This window comes from Chelonia mydas, chromosome 24 (assembly GCF_015237465.2).
Source record: "Chelonia mydas isolate rCheMyd1 chromosome 24, rCheMyd1.pri.v2, whole genome shotgun sequence".
Lineage (NCBI taxonomy): Eukaryota > Metazoa > Chordata > Testudines > Cheloniidae > Chelonia > Chelonia mydas.
In genome coordinates this window covers 3,225,740-3,253,162 of record NC_051264.2, presented here as the reverse complement: position 1 = coordinate 3,253,162, position 27,423 = coordinate 3,225,740, and the positions used below count along the sequence as shown (strand labels likewise).

The following is a 27,423-nucleotide window of genomic DNA, read 5'->3' as shown; positions in this document are numbered from 1 at the left end:
TCAGAGCCCTGTTCGCGGGTTAGATGCTCTTTTATATGGTCTGGTTTACCCTAGAGAAAAAGTACAAGAGGGGCTAAAGTGCTTCTGATTGATATTCCCATAGTGCAGTCGTTCTCAACCTGTGGCCCAATCAGCACACAGCTGCAGCCCATGTGACATTCTCAGGGCCATATAGATAGTATAAATAGTGTGTGGATCCAGCTCACACAACACAGAGAGAGCTGCCTATGCGGCCCACAATGGTAAATAGGTTCAGAACCACGGCCATAGTGTCTAGGTGTCCCAGTCATGGAGCAAGACCCCAGGGTGCTAGGTGGTGTGCACAGAGCAAAGATAGTCCCTGCCCCAGAGAGCTTACAGTGTAAGACAGGAGACGACAAGTGGGTACAGACAGATGGTGGAGTACATTGAAATAATATTGGTTGGCTTGACAGGCAGTGGTCTCAAAAACCAACGGACTAACCAACGTTTTTTATAGGTGTCAGGTAAAGGAGAGTTTTAAGGAGGGATGTGAAGGTGTGTCATGAGGGAGTTTTGCATGTGTTTACAGCAAGCTCCTCTCAAGGACAAGGGCAGACACGCAAGAGAGCACAAAGGTTCTTGTTTGAAAACTTGACAAGTGGGTGATGGAGGTGGGCAGCATGAGCTGATCGGAGGCAGGAGTCAACATTTCAATAGCATATGAGAGATGATAGTCGGATTGGGGATAAGCCATGAAGGGGATAAGCCATAAGCCTCAAAAGCAAAGTCATGTAGCTTATGTTCCCAGTAGAGAAGGGGGAGCCAGCACAGGGCTGTGGAGAGAGGGGTGACGTGGTCAAAGCAAGGGGATGGAGAAATGATCTTTGCAGTGACATTCTGAATGGATGTAACTGGGGATATGATTCTAGGCAGAAACCAAGGTTATAAGCTCCTTGGGGTGGAGCTTGTCTCTTACTCTGTGAATGTGATTAGCCCTTAGAACAATGGGGCCCTGATCCCTTACTGAGCCCTCTAGGGACTACTGTAATACAAATAAAATCCACCAGTCTTACCATGCCCCGACCCTTATAGCCACAGGAGATGGAGTCACCTAAACCCGTGTGTCTGGGATCCTATTATGGAGGCGTGCCCTGTGCTGAATAGTCCCCAGGGAGGAGGCCAGGGGTCTGGCTTGACTGGTTAATGTAAAGGAAGGAAGATGGGGCCAACCATCTCTTCAAATAGGGACAGCTAGCCCCTGCCCCATCTGGCTTGAATTGTGATGGCCAGCGGTGATTCCTGTCTTTCCTTTCCCAGGCCACGATGGCGGCATGATAGTGTTCAAGCTGGAGCGTGAGCGGCCTGCCTATGCAGTGCATGGGAACATGCTGTATTACGTGAAGGACCGTTTCCTGCGCCAACTCGACTTCAACAGCTCCAAAGACGTTGCTGTCATGCAGCTGAGAAGGTGAGGGGGCCCGGGTGCCGGGGCAGTTCTGGCGCTCAGATAAACACCGCTGCCCTGAGCTCCCAGTTAATCCATTGCAGATACGCAAGCTGCGCTGTCTTCCTCCTTCCCCTCAGGTTGATTTCAAATTGATTGTTCAGTCAAATGCAAACGTAACCTTTGATACTGGGCTTGGGGAGTAGATAACAGGCTATAGAGCCTCGAACTTCTAGGCTGTTCCAAAATTGGTAATGGCCATTCGGTGACCTCTGTGACGAGAGTGATGGATCTCAGTCCAGTTCCTTGTGGGGTGAGGTGTCCTTCACGTAAATCACTGTCACCATTAATGCTAATTGTCTCTGTTGTCGGCAGAGGCCAATGACTGAGAACTGTGCCATGAGTGTTGGGGGGCTGGGAAATGGGCAGGAATTGACTTGTCTTGGGCCCTTCAGGCATCTGTGCTATCCCAGGAAGATGCAGTCTGGGACATCAGCAACAAACCAAGCACCATCCCACAGGGGCGTGAACCATTGTTCGCTTTCTCTTATCTTTGTGTCTCTTCTTCAGTGGTTCCAAGTTCCCAGTGTTCAACATGTCGTACAACCCAGCTGAGAATGCTGTCCTGCTCTGCACGGTAAGCCAGCCCCGAAAGGGAAGCTGGACTGGCGGGGGTGTGAATGATGTCTTCAGGGTTTGTTAGAACTAACACTAGTTAGCCTCCATCTTACAGAACAGTCCCATCACTGGGAACCGGGGCCGGAGACTGGAGACTGGTTTGTGTGGAGTTTTCCAGCTAAGGATCTCCTCACCGTCTCCCATAAACACAAAAGGGTGCCCATCACCTTGGTATCCTGGACAACATTCAAGGGAGATGGCTTCTTCCCACTATTCTTTGCAACTAAATTCTCTCTGTAGAGGGAGGAATGAGTAGAAGGTGCATGCGCGCCATGTGTGTGTGTATATTTCTTTTTCCCTCTATAGAGAGCCAGTAACCTGGAGAACAGCACCTATGACCTGTACACCATCCCAAAGGACGCAGACTCCCAGAACCCTGATGGTAGGCATTTAATGTGTTGCATTTTTCTTTGTTAGTCTCCCTTTCTTCAGTCCTGCCCCCACCTTCTCTATCCCATTGTAAAAAAGCTTCTGTTCTCCAAGTCTTTGTTGCACTCTCTCCCTACGTTTCCTGTAGCTCGTGTAGTGTGCGTCATTTGGCAGGCCTTCCTGCTTACTATATCACGTGGTACATTGACTTGAAAAATTCATGTTCATCCCAAACTTTACAGCTGCAAATATATATTTTATAATTCAATTATTAGGACATTTCCATTTTCTCTTTCGACACAGCAGGCAGCTTCCCTGCCTTGTCAGTGGAGATGGATTTCACCCAGATACGTTGTATTCAAAGTGGGTTTATAGTCTGAAAAGCGGCTGTAAAAGTGACACTGCTGGGGCCCAGTATTCATATTCTCTCTCTGCAAATTCCAGATCAGATTTGCTCAATTTACAAGTCAAAACATAATTCATTTTTTTTCTTCCACTTGGGATCTGAAACTCCAGCTGGATTCTTCCTGCCTCTGTCGTCATGGCAGTAAAGATTCTAGGATGAGTACTTAGCTGGCAATGTTGGGGGTGATGTATGAGGCAGACTAGAATCCAGCTCATTAGTAACTTTACTGGTTTATGCAGGTCTAATGGAGAGAACTGTCTCTGGCACGAAAGTCAGCTGGTATATCTCAGAGATGGGAAGCAAAGAGGGGCCTTTTTTAGTCCCTTAATATATGTTAACTATATTGAACAGTACAGATTGTACTTCACATATTTCGGTTGAAAGTTTCAAAATTGACTAGTGGGTTTGGCCATGTGATGTTGAAACCCCTTTAAAGAGCTTAATTTTTCAGAGGGCAAATACTCAGTGCTTTCTGAAAACGAAGCCCTTTTAAAGGTGTCTCCAGTTGGGCACCCAAAATCCAGAGGAAAGCCAAGTCAATAAATCTGGACTTTTGGGCCAAGGAAGAAAATGAACAGCCACAGAGGAGATCATTACACAACCTTCTATCGTAAAGAAACGGTGTAGGGTAACAGGAATGTTTCAAGCACCTTCTATCTGAGCATCTCTATATGATGAACATTAATGAGGGAAGTTCCTCGGACGTGAATCAATCAGAGAGGCCAGTAATAATCTGGCTTTAAAGATGTGTAAACTCAGGGAAAGCCATGTGACCATCGTTCACACAGAAAAGACCCTGTCTGAGCTGGACATAGTATCCAGGTCTCCAGCCTTGTGTTTTTAACTACAAGAACGGACAGTGTGGAGTATGAGACTTGATCCCCTTTTCCCCTCATTGGGGCACTGATCTGTCCCAAGCGTGATCGGTAAGGTCTCATTGACTCTTGTGACTGTCTGGATCGCCGATATCCTTAGCGCATCTCCCTTAACGCACAACTGTCATGAGTAGCGGGGTGGTGACGAGGAAAGAGTCTGGGAGCCCAAGAGTAGGACAATCACTTTGTTTTACTGTAACTGCAGCAGGTCTCTCCCGGGCTTATCTATTCCCCCACCCCTTAGCACACACCACCTGTATTACTGCTGCGGAAGCCTTCGCTACATCTGCAACGGGTCCTGTGGTACAGTTCTCTCCATTCCCGTGTGATACGCGCAGCACTGTGTTCATATTAGCATTTTAAAACCGAGGGAGCAGCTGCACGCTAGGGAAAGTGCATTCATTCTCCTCCAGCTTGTTATGCCGGGTAGCCCCGGCAGGGGGGCTTACATTGAAGCCGGGACCCTCGCTGCTCTCAGTTTGTTTGGCCAGTGAGGCTCTGCTCGTTAGTTTGATCGAATGCGCTGTCACCCAGGATGGCCTGCTTCTCCGCCAGGCAGTGGTGTTGGCTGTGAAGGCACCCACTTATCTTGGCCCTTGGCTAGAGAAAAGGGCTGGCGCTGGCCATGCTGAGATCAGAAAGGGTGGTGGGGGAGGAAATGAATCTTGTGAATAGCCTCAGGTTAAATTTGAGTTAGTAGGAAGCAGCTGATCCAACTCAGCCAAGATGGAATCAAACAAGACTGACTAATGTGTTGCCATACGAGCCTGCCAGAGGTTTTATTCGCTGCCTGTGTTTTGCTCTTCCCAGCCCCGGAAGGGAAGCGTTCCTCTGGGCTGACAGCTGTGTGGGTAGCTCGCAACCGCTTTGCAGTCCTGGATCGCATGCATTCGGTAAGGGCCACGCTCATCAGGGTCTGTTCAACTGTGTTTTGTCATTTGAAAGTGTGTGCGCATGGAGTGGGAGAGAGAGAAACGGCTAATCAAATTGTTGTCGGTTCAAGTGTATTGGTGGGGCGCTGTCAGGAAGATCTGGCTCTGAAGTTAGGTAAAAAAGGAAGCTTAATATAGAAATGAAATTTAAATTAATGAAAATAGTTTTTGTCCTTTCTTTTTTTAATGTTCACCAACACCAGCTAGCCACGGTGAAAAATACTTAAGCTGTCATGCACACCTCTTGCAATTTAAATAAAGTAGTTGTATACTATTTAGTTTCTGTTGTGTTTAGTTGTATCATCAAGCTACTTTTGGTGAGTAGACATTGAAAGTTTGCTACATCTCTTAGTTTTGTTCTTCCTTCCTTCCTGGCTTCATTCTCTGATTTCTTTCCTTGGATTGGCCTCTTCACTGTCTACTGCTTCCTCTCTTCCTCCAACCCTTTATTTCTGTTTCTTTCCCTACACTGAGCTCTCTACTTTTTCTCCACTGTATCTTCTCTACCCATACACGCTCTCACGGACAGTGCTTGGAAATCTTACCAGAAGGTTGAACTTCACTTGCCAAAGAGATATGGAGGGTGTGATTTTTTTTCTCCCTCCCCCTGGTATGGCACCATGAGAACAGAAAAAACAGCTCCTCTCCACCCTGTCAAAGTGGAGGTTGGGTAGGATCCCTACCAGCATATGGACCATTGATCATGGTTTGTGGGCTCCTTTTTTCATTGGGCCTCTAGATACTAAGTGTCGATACATTTGAATACTTCCTTTCCCCATTCAACAAACAAACCACTTTGCTGTTGTAACGAAGAAGGATCTCCATTTTTTCCCCCCTGCTCCCACTCCAGACCCTCCTGGCTTCTACTAGGGGAAGAGAAATCTCCTCTGGCCCTCTTCCAGACTTCTTCTGCAAGTGCTAGACAACTCTTCCCCAAATATTCTCTTTTAATACAGTGAAGAGAGAAATTTGGTGTTTAGACTTGATTTTCATTCTGGCAGGGAAATCTTTTGGTTCTTCCTATCTAACTCTCTCTCGATTTTTTTCCCCCTCCCTGCACGACAGATCCTAATCAAGAACCTGAAGAATGAGATTACCAAGAAAGTGCAGGTCCCGAACTGTGATGAGATTTTCTACGCTGGCACTGGGAACCTGTTACTGAGGGATGCAGACTCGATCACCCTCTTTGATGTGCAACAGAAACGGTAAGGTCCCACCTGCTGGGAGAGATTTCATGTTGTTCCTGCCAGTGTGTGCCTTTTGGGGACAGGCCATGGCTATTAATACGCTCCAAAACCTAGTGTCAGCTGCAAGCTGTGTCAGATTGATCCAAATCACAGCTAACAGCTGTTATGAGGAGCGAAGTATAAACGTAGCAATGGTGCAATTTGTTCTGCAGGCATTGTCACCTTTCACAGGAGAAAATGGGCATGTCTCCCTGTCCATCACTACAACTACAAAATCATAGAGACTGGCAAAAGGAAAGACTCATTGGTGTAGGTCAGGGCCCTGACTCTCTGTTGCCTTGCACCTTGTGACATCATTTACACTAGTTCACCGTGAGTGTGAAATGTTGCCACCTCAGAATGTGGTAGCGCTTTGCACTGATCATGCGAGGTAGAGGATAATAGAGAACGAGGCCCTGCATCTGGCCAAATCCCTAATCGAGTGCAGGGTTGATCACTACAGTATATTTGTCAGTGCTGCTGCATCTGGTTCAGTTTTTAAAGGACCCTGCTGATATACAAACTATGCCTTTTAAACATCCTTGCATGCTACCAGTGACTTTAGAATCCCAGATTAATAATACTGAAGCATTTACAAATAGATTTACTTTGCATTTCACTCAGTGTTGTGCATTAAAACTAGCTTGGTTCGTTTCACTTCCTGGTTCTCGTACACTGTCCCAAGACTGGTGCCTCTGGGTTTCTAGCACCGCGAGATGGCTTGCGTCAAGTTGTATTGAAACAAAAGTTGCGTGGGAAACTCTTTCCTTGTTCTGTAAAATCTGCCTCTGAAAATAAAACCTGAATTTTGGACTTAAAGTAAGTTGTCACTTTACATATCTCAGCCTGTGTTGCTTTCAGAGGCCTTCTCCTGGCTAGGATAAACTCCAGAGGACCCAATTCTCCGATACGCTATGGCCCCTTCACACTAGTCTGGCAGTGTAAATTTCATTTAGGCTCACTTTAATGCTACTTTACAGTGCCAGAATGGTGTAAAGGGGCCTTAGGGTATCTGACAATCAAGCCCCAGAGTTCTTGGGAGTGGGAGTCAATAGAGATAACATAGCTCTTTTAGTTGGTGAGGAATATGGTGACAGTCTCCCTGCAAGAGGCCCTTACGGTAATCCCGTCTCCCCCCTACAGAACCCAGGCTTCTGTGAAGATCTCCAAGGTGAAGTATGTCATCTGGTCAGCTGACATGTCCCATGTGGCTCTGCTGGCTAAGCATGGTAAGGTACCTTTTTCCTACTTAGGCCCATTTAGGGTTCTCAGCAGCTCTGCCTGTCTCAGCTGTGTGCTCTTTAGTACACCAAGCTGCACTCCGGGGCCTAGTGTGCTGTGGCAGTGCCCATGCGGGAGGTTATGGCATAGCCAGCTGGTGCGCGGTAGATTCACACCCTGCTTTGCTGTGCAGTGATTTGCTGTCTAGACAGGCCCTCTGAGGCAGACACAATGAGCAGGAATTTTGTAACCCTTACGGTTTTCTGGACTTCCTCCTCCTCCTCTCCAGCCATCATGATCTGCAACCGGAAGCTAGAGTCCCTGTGTAACATCCATGAGAATATCCGTGTCAAGAGCGGTGCCTGGGATGAGAGTGGTGTCTTCATCTACACCACCAGCAACCACATCAAATACGCTGTCACCACAGGGTGAGTCTGCTGCCTGCAGGGCTCAGGAGTCAAGGGGGAGTGTCTTGAATCCGCTCTCTGAAGGACCTGTCCTTGGCGCTACCCCCTCGCCAAATGTGGCTGGGCTTGATTCAAGGTTGGGCTGCACCTCAGCTGCTGAGTTTCTGAGCCTTGGCAATTTCTGCTCACTCTGGGTATGCGAGCCTTCTCCTCTGCACCTCCTGCTGTCAGGAACAACCCCCGGGGGACCCTCCCTCTGTTCTTCCATGCAGCTCCCCAGGGTGGATGCAAGAGCCTGCTCTGCAACCCCCATCATCGAGAACAAGCTACTGGAACCTGGCTCTGCTCACTTTGGGCACCAACAGCTTTCTGTTGGGAACAGCCTCTCCCTCCCGCTGCATCAGCTCTCCCTCTCTCAAAACCGCTGCTAAAAATCTCTCCTCAGTCTCCCCTCTTGTGCTTTTATGGAGGTGGAGTTTATTGAAGCCACCGTGCAAAAGTCAGTTGCCTCGATCATATCCGCTCACGCCCTAGCAGTCGGAGCTATCAAATAAGGGCTAGCTCACCACTTCGTTAGTTTGCAGGAGCCCAAATAGCTTTTCAAGCAGAACAGGAATTTGCTCGGTATTTCCTCTCCCCAACACCGGATTCAAAGTCAGTTCTTCGATCTGTAGAATGAGGCAGTCCTGCAGCGAGGCCTGTGGGTGCTCAGCTGCACCTTTTGATTCTTTCTTGTTGACACCGGCCTTGTGGTGGCCTGTTCCCTAGACTGGGGCTTGCTGTTATATAACCCACGCTAGTGGCAAGGCCATATACAGAGGTATGTGAGTCTGTAGCTTCTCCCAAGCCAACGGACCTAGTCAGAGAGGCGCATGATGTTAGAATGAGTCCCGCTGGGTAACGTACAAATATGTTGTCTCCTGGTGTAGGGATCACGGAATCATCCGCACTCTGGACCTGCCTATCTATGTCACCCGCGTGAAGGGGAACAACGTGTACTGTCTAGACAGGGAATGCCGACCCAGGGTGCTCACCATCGACCCCACGGAGTTCAAGTTCAAGCTGGCGCTGATCAATAGGAAGTATGATGAGGTGAGGGGCCAGGGCATGGCATCTTTCCACGACCTGGTGCCATAGGATAATGCCTTCCATGTGGTATTCTCAATTCCTCTGCCTGGCTGCCTCCCTTCTAGGTGTTGCACATGGTGAGGAACGCCAAGCTGGTGGGCCAGTCCATCATCGCCTACCTGCAGAAGAAGGGCTACCCCGAGGTGGCGCTGCATTTCGTAAAGGATGAGAAGACCCGGTTCAGCCTGGCACTGGAGTGTGGCAATATCGAGGTGAGAGGCCAGCCTGCATTGGGGCAGGGAAGGGGGGTATCTGCATGGGTACCTCTCTCTCAAATGCTGCCGGTGCAGATGGCAGGTTGTGTGGTGTGGTCTCAGGGAAAGGCTCATCTGCATTCTGGATAACTTGTGGTGATGCAGTAAAGGTCCTGCGGTCCAGGCACAGCCTCTGAAATTCTACCCTGAGGCCTCTGCTGGCCCTCATCATTAACACTTAGATGCCAGCCCCCAGGGTCTAAAGCTCCCTGCGGCCGATGGCCCATCTTAATCTGAATAGAAGGTTGCTTGGAGCAGTGCATGATGGGCCCTGTCATTTCCCCAAGCTGCACCTCTCTACTAAAGAGGAGTGTTAGAAATCCATTTAATGTGACATAACTGGAGGGCCCCACTCTTGGGCACAAGGTTTGGTGGGCCTGTGGATCCGCAGTGGACTTAGCTAGACGAGGATGTGATTGGAGGCACAGACCATACGGAGTTCCTGAAGAGGAACCAAGATCAGATTGCAACTTGTTTGGAGCTGTGGTTGAGAGTGATGGTAAAGTCCACGTGTGGGGAGTGGGCCAGGACAGAGATGTGTCTGCTTTATTTCCTTATAATGCAGCTGGATCAGAGCTGTAGGGAAAAGCTGTCACAGGTATCTGAGAGTCTCAGAGTCTGTCCTTAATGTATCCTCATAACACCTTTTGTGAGGTAGGGCAGTGCTGTTATTCCTATTGTACAGATGGGAACTGAGGCACAGAGAGACTTGCCCAAGGTCACACAGAACATCTTAGGTGGAGCAGGGAGCTGAGCCCAGGTCTCCAGAGTCCCAGGCCAGCATCTGCTGGACCCTCCTTCCATCTGTGCCCATGTCTGCCGCGTTCTGTTAGATCGCTCTGGAGGCAGCCAAGGCTCTGGATGACAAGAATTGTTGGGAGAAGCTGGGGGAGGTGGCCTTGCTGCAGGGAAACCATCAGATCGTGGAGATGTGCTACCAGCGCACCAAGAACTTCGACAGGCTCTCCTTCCTGTACCTCATCACGGGCAACCTGGAGAAGCTCCGCAAGATGATGAAGATAGGTGAGTCCCGGGAGGGGGGTTAGAACGTTAGCCCCTCGAGGCAGTGGCGGTCTTTTTGTTGTGTTCGTACAGCGCCTAGCACAGTGGGATCCTGGTTCATGGGGGGGGGGGGTTCCTAGATGTTGTTGCAATACAAATAAAGAATAATAATTAATAATGGAGCCAAGTTACACCTGAGAGAGGGGAGCAGGGACAGCTCGTAGAGGAGGCTGAGCACTACAGAGGAGTGGTGACTGTTTCTGTCTCGTCCTCTGGTTTAGCTGAGATCCGTAAAGACATGAGTGGCCACTATCAGAATGCCCTGTACCTCGGAGATGTAGCAGAGAGGGTGAGGATCCTGAAGAACTGCGGGCAGAGTGAGTATCGCAGCACCAGCATCTTATGCTGCTGCCCTGTGGGTTGCGGGACAGCGGGAAAGATCCAATAAATGTCAACTCCTGCATCTCTGCTTTGCCTCCCACTTAATTGTCCAGAACCACAGCTAAAGGGGGGCCAGGAAGAGATTTAGCTGCTGCATCGTGGCTGGGTGTGACCCCACTGTATGGATGCACTTCACCTGTTCGTTTGGGATCGTTGGATCACACTTTCCCCATCTGCTTTTCAGCCAAGTGTCTCAAAGTGTTTTCCAAATGTTAACCCTCGCAGTGCCCCCTGGAGGCAGCTCAGCATTTATCACCCTCACTTTTCAGACAGAGAAACTAAGGCACAGAGCCGGGAAGTGCATTATCTAAAGTCTCACAACAATTAGTGACGGAGCTACCAATAGTCCTGGGACTCCTGATCGCCTGCTTTGACCGCTAGAAAACAGTCCATCCTTCTTCCTTGATCCCACAACCCCCTCCTGTGCTGCCTATGGGGGCTGATGGGCCCCTGTATATGCTGCCAGTCTTACTTTCATCTCAGCAAGGCCTAGAGACCTGGTACAGGAAGTCCCCTGTCCTTCCAAGCAGTGCATGTGTATGGTATATGGAGTGTCTGACACATTTTGAGTGTCTTGTGTGAATCATGATTTCACAGAGGGCACAGAATCTGTGACTATGCCCCCAAACCGTGGTCTTCTAAAGATGTTTTTCTTGAAATTGACTAAACTTGCTTGTAATATTCATTCCATGCAAACTCCGTGAAATTCAATACTTTACGTTTACACTGTCATGACATTTCTAAAAAAAAGGAAAAAAGATGATTTACGCAGGGCCCTACAGATGATGGATCCATCTGCCATATGTGTTATGTGCCTTTTCAGAGTCCCTGGCCTATCTCACCGCTGCAACCCATGGCTTGGATGAAGAAGCCGAGAGTCTGAAGGAGACGTTTGACCCAGAAAAGGAAACGGTTAGTTGATCATCTATTGCTTCCTGCTTGGTCACAGGCTCCACCCGGAAGAGGAGAGGATAGCAGTGGGAGTTAGCACTGGGGCTGATGGGGTCGAGGCATTAGTTGACACCTTCCCTGAAGGAAGAGCCCCCTCTCCAGCCAGGGCTGAGACCAGCACCTTGCATTACATGGAGGGGAGGCTAAGCCGAGGGTTTTCTTTCCATGGTCTGTAGTTATGGATTTCTCTCTTTTCAGATTCCAGACATTGACCCCAATGCAAAGCTGCTCCAGCCCCCTGCTGCCATCATGCCTCTGGACACTAACTGGCCATTGCTCACTGTCTCCAAGGGATTCTTTGAAGGAACAATTGCTAGCAAAGGTAGCATTGCGCACTTGGGAACTGTTGTATTAATGTAGATAGAATGGGCCCAAATAGTCAAAGGTGTGAACAGGACACAGTCACTGTCCAATAGTAAACGGGGTTAAACAAGGTCTGGGGTTTGCTATACAGACCTCAGCCTGCTTAGTGCCATGGCAGGCACGTTATTAAAAATTCTTTTAACTTTGTATTAAAGATTCAGAAAAGAAGCAAATGAGTTAAAGCCTTGGAAATGAACAGGGTTCATTCTAACATTCCTTGTTCCCTTTCCCCTTAGCTGGAGAGAGGTTTTAGAAAGAAACCCCGTTTGACAGTCTCTGAGATGGTGTTAAAGATGGTAATAAACTGTCCTTTTGGGGAAAAGAGAAGTTGTCCTTGTTGCTGCTGTTAAAGTCTGATCCTGGTTCCTAAAAGACAAGACAAAAACACACACCTGAGGGGGGAGAGAAGAACAGCAAAGATAGAAAATGCAGCATTTATCGCTAGTATTGACATTGACTTGCAGCCTCGCTGCTGGAAGGACATAGGAATAGCACATGGTCTTATTAGTCCCTCTGAGATCCAGCAAACTTGTATCAGCATGGGGCTGTTTAGGCATTGCTTTTAGCGGCTTCTCTGGTCACAAGCTTACAGCAGTGCTGCAAAATATGCAGTCTTGGCCATAAGCTAAGCCAGATTCTTATCAGACAGAAAGACAAAGGAGAGAGATGGAAAAGAGAAGAAATAAGGTAGGGAAAGGATGTATTCGTGGAGGGGAAAAGAAAGTTTCCCATCCCAGGTGGTCTTTGGGATTTAGAGGGTGGCAGTGTCATTGGGTTCGCTCTCTGGCCTGGTCTGGTCAAGACGTCTCTCAGGATTAGCACAGAGAAGATCCGGGTCCCTCCTTCACCTTCTCTCATCTTTCAGCCAGCCAGCACTGTGGTAGTAGCTTTCCTCCCAAAGTCTTCTTTTGTCAGGACCCCAGAAGGGAGCAATGGTGGAATAGCCCGTTCCTTCATTATTTTGTCCACCCTTTAGGCCTCGTTTCCGACGCACCAATTTTGATTCATTAATTTCGGGTCTCACTCTGTTCTTGTTTATCAGGCGTGATCTTAACGCACTCCAGGAATTCTATCAGGATGCCTTTTTTGTTTGGCCTTCTTCAGTCTCTGTCTGTCTGGCTATTGCACTATTTCCCATCAACATTTGCTGTGATAGGTTATTGTGACGTCTTACTAACTTTCATCATCAGGGTAAATTTGTAGGCCCAATTAATCACAACAGAACCGACTCTGTGCTGGGCTAGACATGCTTTAATTCCCTCTCGTGACTCCAGCAGCCCAGCTGGTAAACATCCAGCTTCTCACGGGTTTCTGGTGCAGGCTGTTACCCCGTTAAAGATGACATTTAAACCATTCCCAGGAAATCCCCTGGATGCAAATCACCTATGCTTCAAATGACTTTGGCCTTTAACGTGGCACAGATCTGTGACAATAGGAGCTGGGCTGTGATGGGCCAGCCTAATGCCTGTTCTTCCCAATATCTGACCTTGTTGAAGGGGGGTGAATGAGTGAATCCTGTCCCTTTCCCTAGGCAAAGGAGGGGCATTGGCTGCTGATATTGATATTGACACAGTTGGCACTGAAGGCTGGGGAGAGGATGCTGAGCTGCAGCTGGATGAAGGTGAGAACACATGAGCAGCCCTTAATGCAGGGGAGTGTGTGGGTGTGTCTCTCCTCTCCAGCAAGTTCTGACTCTAGTTCTGTTGCAACGTGCAGATGGCTTTGTGGATGCCGGGGAAGGCTTTGGAGACGAAGCCCTTGGTAAAGGACAGGAGGAAGGAGGCGGATGGGAAGTTGAAGAGGATTTGGACCTTCCCCCTGAGCTGGTAGGGAGCTGTGGGATCAGGAGGTGATCTTGGAAGGAGTCGGGAGCCTTAAGTAGCCAAGTTGCAGCGTCCCTTAAGAAAGAGGGATGGGCTCTGGGAAAGCAAGGAGAATAATTAGAGGCCGTGCTAACATGATCCGGGTGGGATGTTTCTGCTGAAGCGATCAGCAGGGAAAGGGTTAATGTCAATGGCTCAATTGTTGTCATTGGCTCTGAAACCCAATGCCCCATTGTGATGTATGGGGCAGCTCACACTCTTGAGCTACTGTATCAGGCTGCCTGTAGCATCACCCCATGGCTTCACGCTTGTTCAGGCTGAGGTCCCCTCCCGCCCCCCTCTCCCCCGCCCTAGAAATCCATCTGTTTTAGGTGAAAGCCAAGATTCGGTGGCACTGGGCTCTGGTGATTGCGTCCTGATGGCTGTTTGGCCTATGAAATGCGTGGAGGGGTGTCAGACTAGGCCATGCCCCAGCTGTCCCCTTCTTGGCAGTTGCAGCTGAGGCCAAAGATAGAATGGGCCATGGAGGTGACTCTCTCCTCCCCTCTCTCCTGTTAGAAGTCATTCTTGAGGTTAAGGCTGAAGCACATTGGCAGGGCAGCCCAGGGGTGAGCTTTCACCGTGCGGTGCCAGGCTGCAGAGCTGTCAGTCACCAGCACAGCATTGACTAGCTAATAAGTGCCCCGTTTGCTCCCTAGGATGTCCCTGCTGGCCTGGCAGGAGGAGCTGAGGATGGATTCTTTGTGCCACCCACCAAGGGCACCAGCCCAGCTCAGGTAACAGGACCTGCCTCTGAAACCTTCTCTCTCGGGCACCTGCCTTTCCTGGTCTGGTCCCTCCTGCTCACCGTCCTGCGCTGGTTAATTATCAGCGTCAGGAACTGGTGGTGCCTTGTTGGGAGAAGTGGCTGGAGCCCTGCTGCTGGTGTTGAATGGGATGTGAGTGTGCTGGGCAGCATTGGGCAGGCATGACCCCCCAGCAGCTCCTCTTGAAATGCGTTTCCTCCTCTCCCTTAGGTCTGGTGTAACAATTCCCAGCTGCCTGTTGATCACATCCTGGGTGGTTCCTTTGAGACGGCCATGCGGGTAAGTTACTCTGGAGAGTCCTGGAGATCCCCTCTCCCCCTCCTGTTCGTGACCCCTTCCAGCGAGGGGTAGTAGGGCAGAGGGGTGTCAGCTGATAAGGGGTGCTCAAGGCAGATTATGCAGTAGTCTCATGCCCCATGCTGTTCAGTCTGAAGGACAGCGTTAGAGGTCCCTTCTCGGGGTGAGATGTTAATGGGGAGATGGGGCCAAATCCCTCCACAGTACTCTGGGAGCTCCACCCCACTGCCTTCCTGTGGCTGCCTGGCAATACTGAATTAACCTCACTAAGGAAGAGGAGAGTTTCTCAGCTAAAGCTCAGGGCACCTGGGTTCTCTTTCAGTCTCTGTCACAGACTCACTGTGTCTGCTTGGATAAGTCACTTCTCCTCCTTGTGCTTCAAGTTCCCCAGGTACAAAGGAGAAGTTCTAATAGGCTGCGGGCTAATGTCTGGGCAGGATGAGATCCCAGTCTAGGCTGTGGGCGGGGTTGGAGCTGCACTTATGCCGCGACCAGCCAATGAGTGTGGTGCTTCCCTTCTTTCTCTTCAGCTCCTCCACGACCAGGTGGGAGTGACTAATTTTGGCCCCTACAAGCAGCTCTTCCTGCAGACCTATGCCCGGGGCCGCACCACTTACCAAGCACTGCCCTGCCTCCCCGCCATGTATGGATACCCACATCGCAACTGGTGAGCAGTAGGGCGGAATCCGGCTTCTCCCTTCAGGCCTCTTCACCATTTCCCCTGACTCTTCCCTGGAGGCTGCTTGTTGGAGGGGTGGTGGTTCTAGTTACCTGCAGGTTAGTGCCCCCAGTGGGCGAGTCATGTTCAAACACAAAACAGGCCCTGCCCACTCCCTGCCTGGTGTCGCCTTCCCGTTCCCCTGACGTAAACAAGCAAATTATGAATCGTGTTTTGAATGGCTCAGTGTTAATCAATGGATCTTGAGGGGATTTGGGACCGGCCCCTCTGTTGATAGCACAAGTTCTAGGGAGAATTCCATCCCGGGGCAGTTTTCTGATGACGGGAAGCACCCAGCTCCCCTTGTTAGGGCTTAAACAGGGTGAGGCAGGTGGGGTTAGTGCTCCCCTGCCACCTGCGGCTGGTTTCTTCCAGCCGAGCTGGATCTGGAAGTACGTCCTCTGCAGGGGTAGCTGAGGCATTATGGGATAGCGACCCAGATTTTCCCAGCATGCACCAGTCAGGCAGCAGGGGAGGCTTGGAGACCCCTCCGTGGTTGCCAAACAGCTGTGATGGTCGAGGAGCTGCAGTGTGGACCTAGTTCAGCCAGGCCAATGTGTCACTGACTGGTTGTAGTGCAGATGGCCCATCAGGATAACCTTGTCCTCCCAACCCCCCCCGTGGTCCGGCTGGCCTCCTGGTTCTCAGTTTCTCACTGAAGCTCCCACCCTTCCCTCACCTCCAGGAAGGACGCCGGGTTGAAGAATGCCCTCCCTGTCGTCGGCCTGAAGCTCAACGACCTGATCCAGCGCCTGCAAGTCTGCTACCAGCTGACCACAGCTGGCAAGTTCGAGGAGGCGGTGGAGAAGTTCCGCTCCATCCTGCTGAGCGTGCCGCTGCTCGTAGTGGATAACAAGCAGGAGATCGCTGAGGTGAGGGGCACCTCTCTTCCCGGCCCCCATTCCCCCCCTTCTCAGGAGCCGCGGGCAAATGGTGCCTGACACTCTCTCTCTCTCTCTCTCTCCTCACAGGCCCAGCAGCTGATTGCCATCTGCCGAGAGTACATCGTGGGGCTGTCGATGGAGATCGAGAGGAAGAAGCTCCCCAAAGAGACCCTGGAGCAGCAGAAACGCACCTGCGAGGTACAGACGCTGCACTGCACTCCAGTTATCGTGGCCAGGACTCCTAGGCTCTGTTCCGGGCTCTGGGAGGGAATGGGCTAGTGGTGATAGGAGACTGGGAATCCTGAATTCAATGGCCAGTCCCTCTCGCAGATTCCCCGGGTGGCCTTGGGCAAGTCACTGGGCCTCAGTTTCCCCATCTGTGAAGCAGGCCTTATACTAACCCACCTCCCATACCATCAACAGCACTGATGGTCAGCCTGTCCCTCTGCAGCTGCACCCCGCCGGGTTTGTCCTGCTCCCTCTAGCAGCCAGAGTGCATTGTACTAGGGCGGGGTCGCCTCCCACGATGCAACTCCATCTTTGCCTCAAAGCCCCCTCCTGACGGTGTTCTCTCCCCTCGGCTTCCCCCGATGCAGATGGCAGCCTACTTCACCCACTCCAACCTGCAGCCCGTCCACATGATCCTTGTGCTGCGCACCGCCCTCAATCTCTTCTTTAAGCTCAAAAACTTCAAGACAGCTGCCACCTTCGCTCGCCGGCTCCTGGAGCTGGGCCCCAAGCCCGAAGTGTCGCAGCAGGTAAGCGTGCAGGGCACAGCGAGGGGGGACTGGGTCTTGGTGTGCTGAGGATCCTTCACTCTCCATGGGAGCAGGCTGGGCGGGGGAGGCCATGGAGTGGGAAGCGATGAGCTTGGGGCTGGGGCAGGTGTCTCCGCTGGGGTGGGGGGAATGTATGTCTCAGGCAGGGAGGCTGTGCTGGGAGGGAAGGATGTTTCCCAGCCCCAAAGGCTGTGTGGGGTTTCCTGGTGTGTAAAGCAGAGCGATGTGGTCAGGTTGGAGCCTACGGTGTGCTCCACAGCTCCTGCCCTGCGTGCTCTGCAGCTGGCTCTCCATTCCCCGCTGATGCTTCCCCTTCCCTCCCTAGACGCGCAAGATCCTGTCCGCCTGCGAGAAGAACCCCACCGACACCTACCAGCTCAACTACGACATGCACAACCCCTTCGACATCTGCGCCGCCTCCTACCGGCCCATCTACCGCGGCAAGCCGGTGGAGAAGTGCCCGCTCAGCGGTGCCTGCTACTGCCCTGAGTTCCGGGGGCAGGTCTGCCGAGTCACCACGGTAAGGGCACCGCTTGTGGTGGCAGCCCCTCCTCCCCCACCTCTGGTCCTTGGCTCCTCCTGACAAATTCTCCTGCCTATTGCTCTCTGTAAATGTTTCCCTTGAGTCCGGGCAGGAGGGTGGCTCATAAGCAGGAGGGAACATCGGAGTGGTTCAGGCCTGAGGGTTGAAATATCGAGAGTCCCTGGAACCCCAGGTTCTAATCCTAACAGGTTCAACTCAGCCCTTCATCCCTCCCAGGGCGGGTGGATCTGAGTTGAGTGGGGGCTTGGTGAGACCTTTATCACCCAGCTCCCGTTTGCCCTGCAAGGGTTGTAATGACTGCCTGGCACTTTAAGAGCCGGTGTTTTCCCTGGTGTCTGTCCCAAACACGCCATCCGCCCATTCCCCTGCCACTTATACTCCATGCTGCCGGCCCCCTCCACATTGGAGTGGTGCGGTGTGTATAAAGTTGGGGAAGCACTGACAGCTCCTTGGGGATGAGGACTGCAGGGTGGCTGGTGCTGCAGTGAAATCCCCTCACTAAGTGTGAGCTTCCCCTGATTAGGAGGCAAAGACCTGCAGTGTATCCCTGCCACTTGCAGTCTGTGGCTCCTTCAGATCAGGGACAGACACTGAGGATGGGCTGAGCTTGGTCTAGGGGCGCCACAGGAGTGTGTGAACACAAGCGCCTGGAGCCGCTGGTGGGAGAGCGCCCGTTTGTCTCTGGGGAGTGACTTGAGCAGCCCAGGGTGTGCATGCCCCTGCCTCAACTCCCAGCTGGGCAGTTCATCTTTCTTTTCATTGAGACACCTTTCAGAATAGCAGCAGCATGTCCTACAAATCAAAGCACAACTGGGTCTGGCCTTCCTCGAGCCCTGCAGGTCGCTCTAGACTGAGCCTCCTGCGCAAGACTTCATTTTAAAACGCTGCTTCTTATTCTAACGCAGCCATCGTGTGGGGTCAGGCCAGGAGAACTGTGCCAGCAGTTCTTTGTAATGCACGTAGGGCTGGGTCCTGGTCCCGTTGATGCCATTTGGACTAGGATTCTGGGCTATAGGAGGAGGCTTGGTGTCACAAAGCTGTATGTGGTTGAGATGAGGTTCTCAAGCTGTCTCTGTCCATCCCAGCAGTCAATCCCTGCAGTGTGTACTGGTAGAAGCTATCTGTGCCAGGAACCCCAAGCTTGTGTTGCTCTTAACCATTAACCGCTTCCCTTTTATTCTCCAGGTGACAGAGATCGGCAAAGACGTCATTGGGCTGCGAATCAGCCCACTCCAGTTCCGCTAAGGTCCTGCCCCAGGCTGGAGAGACAGGAACTTCCGGCTTCCCTCTGGCTAGACCTTCAGTCCTGTGACCCTGAAACCTTCATCTTGCTTCTGCTTCTCCCTTCCTTCATTCCAGCTCCTAATCGAACCGCTGGATCCTTTGCACTAGTGCTGTGAACTGGGCTGTTTGTGAGATCTGCTCTTCCCTCCCACACCACAGTTGGGAAGCCCTGGTGAAAGTCCTGCCCCCTCCCCTGAGCGTGACAAGTAATAACATGGGATCCTGGCACAAGGTGCAGTTCATGTGGCATGCACCCCCTGTTACCTGCAGGCAGCATCGCCCTCATCAGAAGAGAACATGCCCTCTGCCCAAGAGCAGGAAAAGCAGCCTGGTTCAAGTTCAGCATGGCCCTGTGTAGAATCAGGGTCACTGGAGGTGAGTTTGTCCTACGGGCAGTCGAGTCCTGATCCAAGGCGGCTCATGGGCTTTGTCTGCCTTCCCTGGTGGGAGCGGGAAAGTGGCTCGGAATCCCAGCGCTTTGGTTGATTTTTTTGTGTCCTTAGCAGCTTTTCTCAACATTGTCTCCTTTTCACGTTAATAAAGTGAATTAACCAACCAGACTCCCCCTTGCACTGGTTCAGCTGTTGCGATAGAGACTACAATGAGCTGGTTGTTCCAGCTCACTTTGTGGAGTGATGTAAGCAGGTGGCACTGCACTTCTCTTTAGGAGTGCTGCTCTTGAGGCTTTAAAGGGACAGTCACGCTCATAAAGCATTGAGGTTTTGCTTTAGAGAGAGCGGGACTCCTGATTCACTGGGAAATATGAAAGATTTTTCCCACAAGAAATGGCCCCTTGCCTAGTTGCTTCTGGTGTTTGTCCTGGACAGGGTCTAATGACCTGGAGGGATGGGGTAGAGAATACGGCTCAGTGGTGGCCTTGCAGCTTGAAGGCCAAGAGGGGAAAGCATCTGTTAAGTGCCGAGTAGGATTTATTTAATATGTGTGGAATGAGGCATGGAAAACTTGAGGTTCTAGGTCAGACCAGTTCTGGGCTTGACCCACTGGGTGAGGTTCTCTGTGCTGTGCCGGAGCTCCCATGGTCAGAATGGTGCCTTTCCCATTTAGTGTTTAATATAGATTTTGGGTGTGTCTATACAGGAAAATTAATCCAGAATAAGGGAGGGTGAATTCAAAGCTGATTATTCCTGATGAACTCCAGGGGTGGGTGCTCTTGTTCCAGAACGTATCAGGAATAGCTATTTTGGAATAACTCCCTTTAAGGCCAGAAAGGGAGTGTTATGATAATCTAATGTGACCTCTTCCCAACCGGCCCTGAGAGGCTGCTAACCATGGCCTGGTGCTAAATACTTACATCTCTTCAGAGACAGCAGCTGCTCCCTATCCCAGCCACTGGTGCCCTTGAGAGAGGATGGGCAAAGCACTGTATGGCATGTCCTAGTTACAGTGATAGACTCAAGGAGCTCAATCTACTTAGTCTAACAAAGAGGCGGCGAAGGAGTGCCATGATCACAATCTAGAGGTACCCTCAGGGGGAGCAAATATTTAATAATGGGCTCTTCAGTCTAGAGAGAAAAGGTCTAACATGATCCAGTGGCTGGAAGTGGAAGCAAGACAAATTCAGACTGGAAAAAAGGCGTAAATTATTAAGTGTGAGTAATTAACCAGTGGAACAATTTACCAGGGGTCATGGCAGAGTCGCTATTACTGACCATTTTTAAATCAGGGTTGGATGTTTTTCTAAAAGATCTGCCCTACGGATTATTTGGGGGGAAGTTCTCTGGCCTGTGGTCACACACTAGGCGATCACAGTGATCGCATCTGGCCTCAGAACATATGTCAGCGTGGCCTTGTTCCCCAAAACCAAGCTGTGAAATGGGCCAGCACACGTGTGTGGAGCGGGTCGAGTTTCCAGCTTCTGAGCTGTTGTAACCTCTCTTCAGGACTGTTTGAACAGGAAGTGTAAAGTTTCTAGTGTCGCTCCAGAGTCAAGCCTGGAGCATTTCTACCAGTGGGGGGGGCGGGTCTCACCCAGGACAATCCCAGCTGATGCCCTAACCCATTTCCATGTGCTTGAGGACACATGACCCCAGTACCATTCACTTCCCTCCTGTAGGGGAAGGTGCCCCGAGTTTGTGACTTTACAGCTATGGGGGGATCTCCATGCTGTTGTGGGACTTTCTCTCTCCCCTCTTTCTCTAATCACAGGCATTTCCCGCACCTGAGAAGGCCCTGTATTGTTCAGACCCTCACCCTCGCTTTTCAGCTTTTCTCCCCTTTTAGGGTCCCTGCTCTGTTAACAGCTGTTCTCCCAGCTCAGGGCTGGAGAGAGCCCAAGTCTCAGCATTGCTGATCTGATTTACAGCACCATCAGGGGGTGCTTCACTGGTCCAATCTCAAGAGTTTGTGGACTATCCCTTATGAGTAGGCAAGTTATGTCCCCAAACCCTTTGCAACCCTAAATGTTAGTTTCCTGACCCTGTAGCTGCTGCATTTTGCACTGATCTGTCTCACCCTTTAAAATTATACAATTGCCCTCCCCCCAGACCTGCGTATTCCTTTGTTTAAAGAAGTCAGATGCAATGATCATAAAATCCCTAAAAGAATTCTCATAATTTGGATTTTTATGGTGCTCATTCATCTATAGAGCTCACAGCACGTGACAAAAAGTGGATAATTAGCATTATCCCCTTGCTTTACATGTGGGGAAACTGAGGCAGAGGGGAGATATCACACCCCAAAGAGCAGTGGCACAGCAAGGATAAGACCCAGGAGTCCTGGCTCCCAGTTTGGTGCTCAAACTGCTGGAGCTATGCTGGTCCCCTATCATGCCCCCTTCCCCCACCTCCCCCCAACTTTTTGAGATTAAAAAGAATTACTGAGTAGGAATTTTTATACCATTCTTTTACTGATACAAAAGCAATGAGAGCCCCCCACAGACACGCAGGCTGGGGGCAGGTCTGCAGCTGATCATTGGTCTTGCACAGGGTGCATCGGGAATGTTTGCTGGGCTGTAGGTGTGGGTTGGGCGGGGTCACAGTTTCTTGGTCTCGTGGTGGCCAGGGGGGGCCTGCACACAGAGTGCAATGTGGCAAGCCTGCGCGATGCCCCCAATAAGGTTCAGGAACTCCTGGAAGTCCAGCTGCCCGTCGCAATTCAAGTCAAGCTTCTTCATCATCCGGTCCAGGACTCCTGGGTCCTTCTGGTTCTGTGGAAGGCCAAGGAGGGTTTTTACCAGTATCTCTACTTGCAGTTACGAGACCCATATGGTCATATCTGAGCACCCTTCATGGAATTGTGGATCGAGATCGTACAACAAAATAGAGGGGGCAAACTCCACAACCCCCTGCAGCCAGCGATGCTGGTTCCCTGCACAGGTCAGTACCAGGGAGGTTAATTGCCAAAGGGAGGCTGAGCCTAGACAGAGATGCATTTTGCATCCTGATCTGGTGGCAGAGAGTTCCAAAGGCCACAGCTCTTTCCTCCGCCCCCCTGTGGGCTCTGCCTGGGCGAGTGACAGCTGGAGACGTGTACTGTAATAAGGGAAAGGAAGCTGCACTTGGGGAAGGCACCAAAGGACAGCCGGTTTCCAAGCCACGTCCGCAGGCAAGAACCCCATTGGAAGCACTTTTCCCGCCCACCCGGGTCCCCGCCAGCGACTCAGCAGAGCTGCTGGGTTCTAACAGTGGCATTAGCTGGAATCCCTCCCGCCCCGCCCGGGCTGGGTGTCCCGAAGGAGGGTGCAGTTCACCTTTGTGAAGGAAGCCAGCTCGACGTTCATGAAACTGAGGAACTCCTTCTTGGAGAGCGTGCAGTTGTCGCCTTCGCGCCCGGCGTAGCGCTGGAAGACAGCCAGCAGGGACTCAATGCAACGCTCCGTTTCCGTCGGGCGCACGGGGATCTTCGACTGCAGGGACAAAACCACGTCACTGATGACACCCCCCACACACACACACCCACACTCTTTCCCAAGCTCTGGGCAGGGACGATGGTCTAGGGGTTAGGCAATCTAGACTCCTGGCTTCTATTCCTTGGGCCCAGAGGGAGGGTGGGGTCTGAGGTTAGAACTAAGTGTTGCTACTCAGGCTGTATTGGCTACAGCTGCATCGTTTCCCCAGGCCGGCTGGTGCGGCCCCTTCCCCGGCTCTCGTTCCTAGGCACGGATGTGGCAAGACAGACCACAGAGGAGATGCAGCTGCCAGCGCAGTCCAGGGCCTAACTGCTGCAAGTGCCTCCCCGCCGGGGCCAGGAACCTCCCGGCCGTGGCGGAAAGAGCCCAGCGCAGGGATGGGGGTGAATCGTGGGTGGGGTCTGGGTACAGGCCCAGCGAGCCAGGCTCCTCCAAGCCGCAGTACAGCTGCCTCCTGGGAACTGCCGTGTTGCCTTGCAGGGCAGGAGGAGCTGGGTGTGTCTGCGTGGAGGTTGTGCAAGAGAGATTCTTCAGGGTAGGCAGTGTCTGGTTTTTTCCACCGCCCTCGTTAATATTAATTGGCTTCAGCTACCAAGCCCAGGGAGGGTGGGGGAGATAAAAATCCCTTTTCTCCCCCCCCCCCCCCCCCCAACCCTTGTTTGTCATGGGAGAAATTCTGAGGGGAGAGAGAAATGGGAATAGGGTGGGATCCTGCAGGAATCTCCTCCCTGCTCCAAACACCGCGGACAGAGGATACATGTGAGACAGGACAGGAAGAGGGTGAAATGCAGGCCTGGCTGGCTTGCGGGGGGCAGGGGGGAGATGGTGAGTGGGTGATGGGGCCTCTCCCCTCAAGGGGGCACTGCTTCCTACCTCCTCCCAGGGCAGCGGGCAGGACGGCTGGTTCAGGGGACCAGCGAATGGTATGTGCTGCCTTTCCTCTGTAAGAGATGCTGATTCTAGCCTGGCCCCAGAGCAGGGGCCTGGGCTGGGGAATGGGATATGGGGCCTTTCCCAGGGAGGAGGCGCTGGTTCTATTCCAGCCCTAGCTCGGGAGGAACAGCTGGCTCAGGAGGGCAAGGGGAATGGGATATGGGGATTCACGTCCAGGGGGCCTCACTTCCAATCCAGCCCCAGGCAAGGGGCCGGCTGGCTGGCTCAGGGGCATCAGAGAATAGCAGCTGGGGCCGCTTTCCTCTAAGGCACCAGTTCCGGTCGGACTTTGGTTACGGTGGCAGCGATGGGCAAACGGGACTGGGGCTCCGAGGAGATGACGCCTCCTGCCTCTAGGGAACGACCGGGCCGTGCAGCCTGCCCTCCCCTCGTGAGCCTGGCTGGGGTCCCTCCAGAGCAGGGCTGGCACCCATCGAAGGAGGCTGCAGCCGCGGGAAGGGGCCGTGCTGCTCCAGCACCGACCCTGTGCTCGGGCAAAGGAGGGAGCCGCGCCGCCTGCCCCCTTCTGGCCTCGCCCGGGACTCAGTCACCGCCAGCCCCTCTCTGCGGGGGAGCAGGAGCCGGTTCTACCTCCAGCCTTTCTGGCGCAGGGTTTGTGCTCTTCCCCAGAGGCCAGGGTGCTAAGGCGAGGGAGGGAAGGGGAGAGCCGGGACAATCAAAGGCAGCTGGGTGACTCAGGGACAGGAAAGCGCTAAGCAGTGTCTGAGCAATGCGGGAGGAGCCTGGGCGGGTTGGGGAGATCTGCCCCCCCTGGGGAATCACTCGCCCTATCCTCCCTGCTGCTGCATTTACCCTTCTTTGGTTGTGTGGGATAGGAAACGAGTCCCGCCCCTGCAGGCCTCAGCTTCCTTAACCCAAAACCCGGCTGCGTAATATCCTCCTGTGTGGGGCCAGCTCTGCCCGCGGGCCACAGGGAGCTGGGTCAGGAGGGCAGGGGCTGGCCCCCAGGGCTGTGGGGGTGGGAGCAGCCGAGAAACAGGGGCTGGAGAGGTGAGGAGGGGAAGAGAAAGTCTGGGGATGCGGAGGGAGGAGGCAGGCAGGAGGGGAAGAGAGTGAGATCATAGCGTGGGTGCGGATCAGCTCCAGCTCCTCCTCCTCGCAACGGGCCTGCCACGAGAAGTCTGGAGCCCTGACCCATCCTGTTAGCTGGGGCCCCACCCAGAGGTGCCGGACTAGGGGTGCTGCACCCTCTGGCTTGGAGTGGTTTCCATTCTGTCCAGGTTTTACAGTTTGGTTCAATGGCTCTCAGCCCCCCTGCCCCCACCCTCTCCCCTTTCACCCCGTACAGGCCTTTGGGCGGGGGGGTGCTGAGCTCATCCCCCCTGCCCCCACCCTCTCCCCTTTCACCCCGTACAGGCCTTTGGGGGGGGGGTGGGCTGAGCTCAGCACCCCTCCCCTCACCCTCTCCCCTTTCACCCCGTACAGGCCTTTGGGCGGGGGGGGGGGGGGGGGGCTGAGCTCAGCTCCCCTGCCCCCACCCTCTCCCCTTTCACCCCCTACAGGCCTTGGGGGGCGGCGCTGAGCTCATCCCCCCTGCCCCCACCCTCTCCCCTTTCACCCCATACAGGCCTTTGGGGGGGGGGATGAGCTCAGCACCCCTGCCCCCACCCTCTCCCCTTTCACCCCATACAGGCCTTTGGGGGGGGGGATGAGCTCAGCACCCCTGCCCCCACCCTCTCCCCTTTCACCCCATACAGGCCTTTGGGGGGGGGGGTGAGCTCAGCACCCCTGCCCCCACCCTCTCCCCTTTCACCCCATACAGGCCTTTGGGGGGGGGGGCTGAGCTCAGCCCCCCTGCCTCCACCCTCTTCCCTTTCACCCTGTACAGGCCTTTGGGGGGGGGGGAATGAGCTCAGCACCCCTGCCCCCACCCTCTCCCCTTTCATCCCATACAGGCCTTGGGGGGCGGCGCTGAGCTCATCCCCCCTGCCCCCACCCTCTCCCCTTTCACCCCATACAGGCCTTTGGGGGGGGGGATGAGCTCAGCACCCCTGCCCCCACCCTCTCCCCTTTCACCCCATACAGGCCTTTGGGGGGGGGGATGAGCTCAGCACCCCTGCCCCCACCCTCTCCCCTTTCACCCCATACAGGCCTTTGGGGGGGGGGTGAGCTCAGCACCCCTGCCCCCACCCTCTCCCCTTTCACCCCATACAGGCCTTTGGGGCGGGGGGGCTGAGCTCAGCCCCCCTGCCTCCACCCTCTTCCCTTTCACCCTGTACAGGCCTTTGGGGGGGGGGGGGGAATGAGCTCAGCACCCCTGCCCCCACCCTCTCCCCTTTCATCCCATACAGGCCTTTTGGGGGGGGGGGGCTGAGCTCAGCACCCCCCATCTCCCTCCACTGCCAGTCCTGTGTGCAACTGACATGGTAAAAACTCCAGGGGCGCTTCTGTCCCTGGCTCCCCTGGGGCCCGGCCCTGCCCCCCGCCCTCTCCCGAGTCCCCCCCCACCCCCGGCCCTTCCCAGGGAGAGTTTATAACCCCGCTGGGGGCTGCTCCCCCCGTGCCAAAGGGGGGGGGGGGTTCCCCTGCCCGGTCGGAAGACGCCGCCCTGGTTTTCCCCAGCAGTCCCTGTGCTGGGTCAGAGCCGAGCCGAGCCCCCAAGCCCTGGGGGGGGCCGAGCCCCCAAGCCCGGGGGGGACCCCCCCACTCACCATGGCTGCAGCAGAGGGAGCGGACCGCGGAGCGCTGCGAGGAGCAGACTCTGGGGCAGCCTCTGAGCCGCGCCCAGCCCCGGCCACCGCCCTCGGCAGCCCGGCCGGCCCGGCCCCTCTCGCCTGGTTGGCGGAGGCTGCGCCCGGCTGCGGGCGGGTCCGGACTTGCCCTCGGGCTGCGGGGCGCCCAGGCATGTGCTCTGGGCTGGGGCTCTCCTCTCCTTCCTCCGGGCTCCCCCCCCGCCCCGGCATCCCCCCGCACCCCGTTTCCCTTCGCTTCCTTTCTCTCCTTCAACTTCTTTTCCTCTCCCTTCCCCTCCTGCCTTTCTCTCTCCTCCGAGTTTCCCCTCCGCCGCCGCCCCCGAGACGCGGTGGGGGGCCCTTTGCTACGCTGCTGAGCGGGTGGGTGCCTCTGTGTGGCGATACGGTAGACAAGCCCATAGCCCCTGGGGCCCGGATCCTCAAAGGGGTTTAGGCGTCAAACTGCCATGAATTTCAATCCATGACAATAGTTAGGCTCCTATCTCCCCTGAATTTCAACCCACAAAAGTATGTAAGCTCCTAACTCCCATGCATTTCAATCCACAATGGTATTTAGGCTCCTAACTCCCATGAATTTCAATCCTCGAAAGCATGTTGGCTCCCAACTCCCATGCATTTCAATCCATAAAGGGTATTTAGGCTCCTAACTCCCATTAATTGCAATGGGAGTTGGGAGTCTAAATACCTCTGTGGATCTGGGCCTTAGTCTCCATTCTGCACATTGAGGGCACTTGGAAATTCAGGGCATCAGCAGGGCTAGAATCCAGACCCTCCAGCTCCAAAAGCCCAGGCCTCTGCTATGTTAGCTGCAGGTGACTCCCCCTCAGCTGTAGGCAGTGTAAGGCTGCTGACACACAGACGAGCAATAGTGCTTCTAAGCAGCAGAAGGCGGTGGTGCACATGGCCCAGTTCATTACACTACTTACCTGCTGCACCTGAGTCTCGGAAGAGTGAATGACTCAGTGCAGTATAATATTTGCTAAGGCCTACCTAGGCCTGCCGGGGAGCGGTAAGAAAGTCCTCTAGTGCAGACGGAGCTGTATCTGCCTGAAGACACCCTGGGACCCTGGCACAACCAAGTGCCGGGGACTTCAGTGGATTTCAGTGGGGTGGAC

The 27,423-nt window shown here is 53.4% G+C and overlaps 2 protein-coding genes across 2 annotated transcripts in view; one reads left to right on the top strand and one right to left on the bottom strand.

Annotated features, from left to right (window-relative positions):
- COPA (COPI coat complex subunit alpha) overlaps nucleotides 1-19,353 on the top strand; it is a 32,687-nt gene extending 13,334 nt beyond the window's left edge. Inside the window, exons 11-33 of the mRNA XM_037883547.2 lie at nucleotides 1,279-1,429; nucleotides 1,976-2,042; nucleotides 2,390-2,465; nucleotides 4,544-4,626; nucleotides 5,731-5,870; nucleotides 7,035-7,120; nucleotides 7,402-7,540; nucleotides 8,449-8,611; nucleotides 8,713-8,859; nucleotides 9,735-9,924; nucleotides 10,185-10,280; nucleotides 11,168-11,256; nucleotides 11,494-11,617; nucleotides 13,190-13,279; nucleotides 13,375-13,484; nucleotides 14,180-14,257; nucleotides 14,498-14,566; nucleotides 15,115-15,251; nucleotides 15,988-16,174; nucleotides 16,274-16,384; nucleotides 16,783-16,944; nucleotides 17,291-17,485; nucleotides 18,695-19,353. Coding sequence (XP_037739475.1) covers nucleotides 1,279-1,429; nucleotides 1,976-2,042; nucleotides 2,390-2,465; nucleotides 4,544-4,626; nucleotides 5,731-5,870; nucleotides 7,035-7,120; nucleotides 7,402-7,540; nucleotides 8,449-8,611; nucleotides 8,713-8,859; nucleotides 9,735-9,924; nucleotides 10,185-10,280; nucleotides 11,168-11,256; nucleotides 11,494-11,617; nucleotides 13,190-13,279; nucleotides 13,375-13,484; nucleotides 14,180-14,257; nucleotides 14,498-14,566; nucleotides 15,115-15,251; nucleotides 15,988-16,174; nucleotides 16,274-16,384; nucleotides 16,783-16,944; nucleotides 17,291-17,485; nucleotides 18,695-18,754 — 2,750 coding nt within the window. The 3' untranslated portion in view covers nucleotides 18,755-19,353. The remainder of the gene's footprint in view (nucleotides 1-1,278; nucleotides 1,430-1,975; nucleotides 2,043-2,389; nucleotides 2,466-4,543; nucleotides 4,627-5,730; nucleotides 5,871-7,034; nucleotides 7,121-7,401; nucleotides 7,541-8,448; nucleotides 8,612-8,712; nucleotides 8,860-9,734; nucleotides 9,925-10,184; nucleotides 10,281-11,167; nucleotides 11,257-11,493; nucleotides 11,618-13,189; nucleotides 13,280-13,374; nucleotides 13,485-14,179; nucleotides 14,258-14,497; nucleotides 14,567-15,114; nucleotides 15,252-15,987; nucleotides 16,175-16,273; nucleotides 16,385-16,782; nucleotides 16,945-17,290; nucleotides 17,486-18,694) is intronic.
- A 2,287-nt stretch (nucleotides 19,354-21,640) lies between these two features.
- S100A11 (S100 calcium binding protein A11) lies at nucleotides 21,641-26,485 on the bottom strand. Its single transcript, XM_037883340.2, has 3 exons — nucleotides 26,267-26,485; nucleotides 22,503-22,658; nucleotides 21,641-21,959 (listed from the first exon to the last, which is right to left on the bottom strand). Exons 1-3 carry the CDS (start codon nucleotides 26,459-26,461, stop codon nucleotides 21,786-21,788), a joined length of 525 nt encoding a protein of 174 aa, XP_037739268.1. The 5' UTR covers nucleotides 26,462-26,485; the 3' UTR covers nucleotides 21,641-21,785.
- Nucleotides 26,486-27,423: the final 938 nt, after the last annotated feature.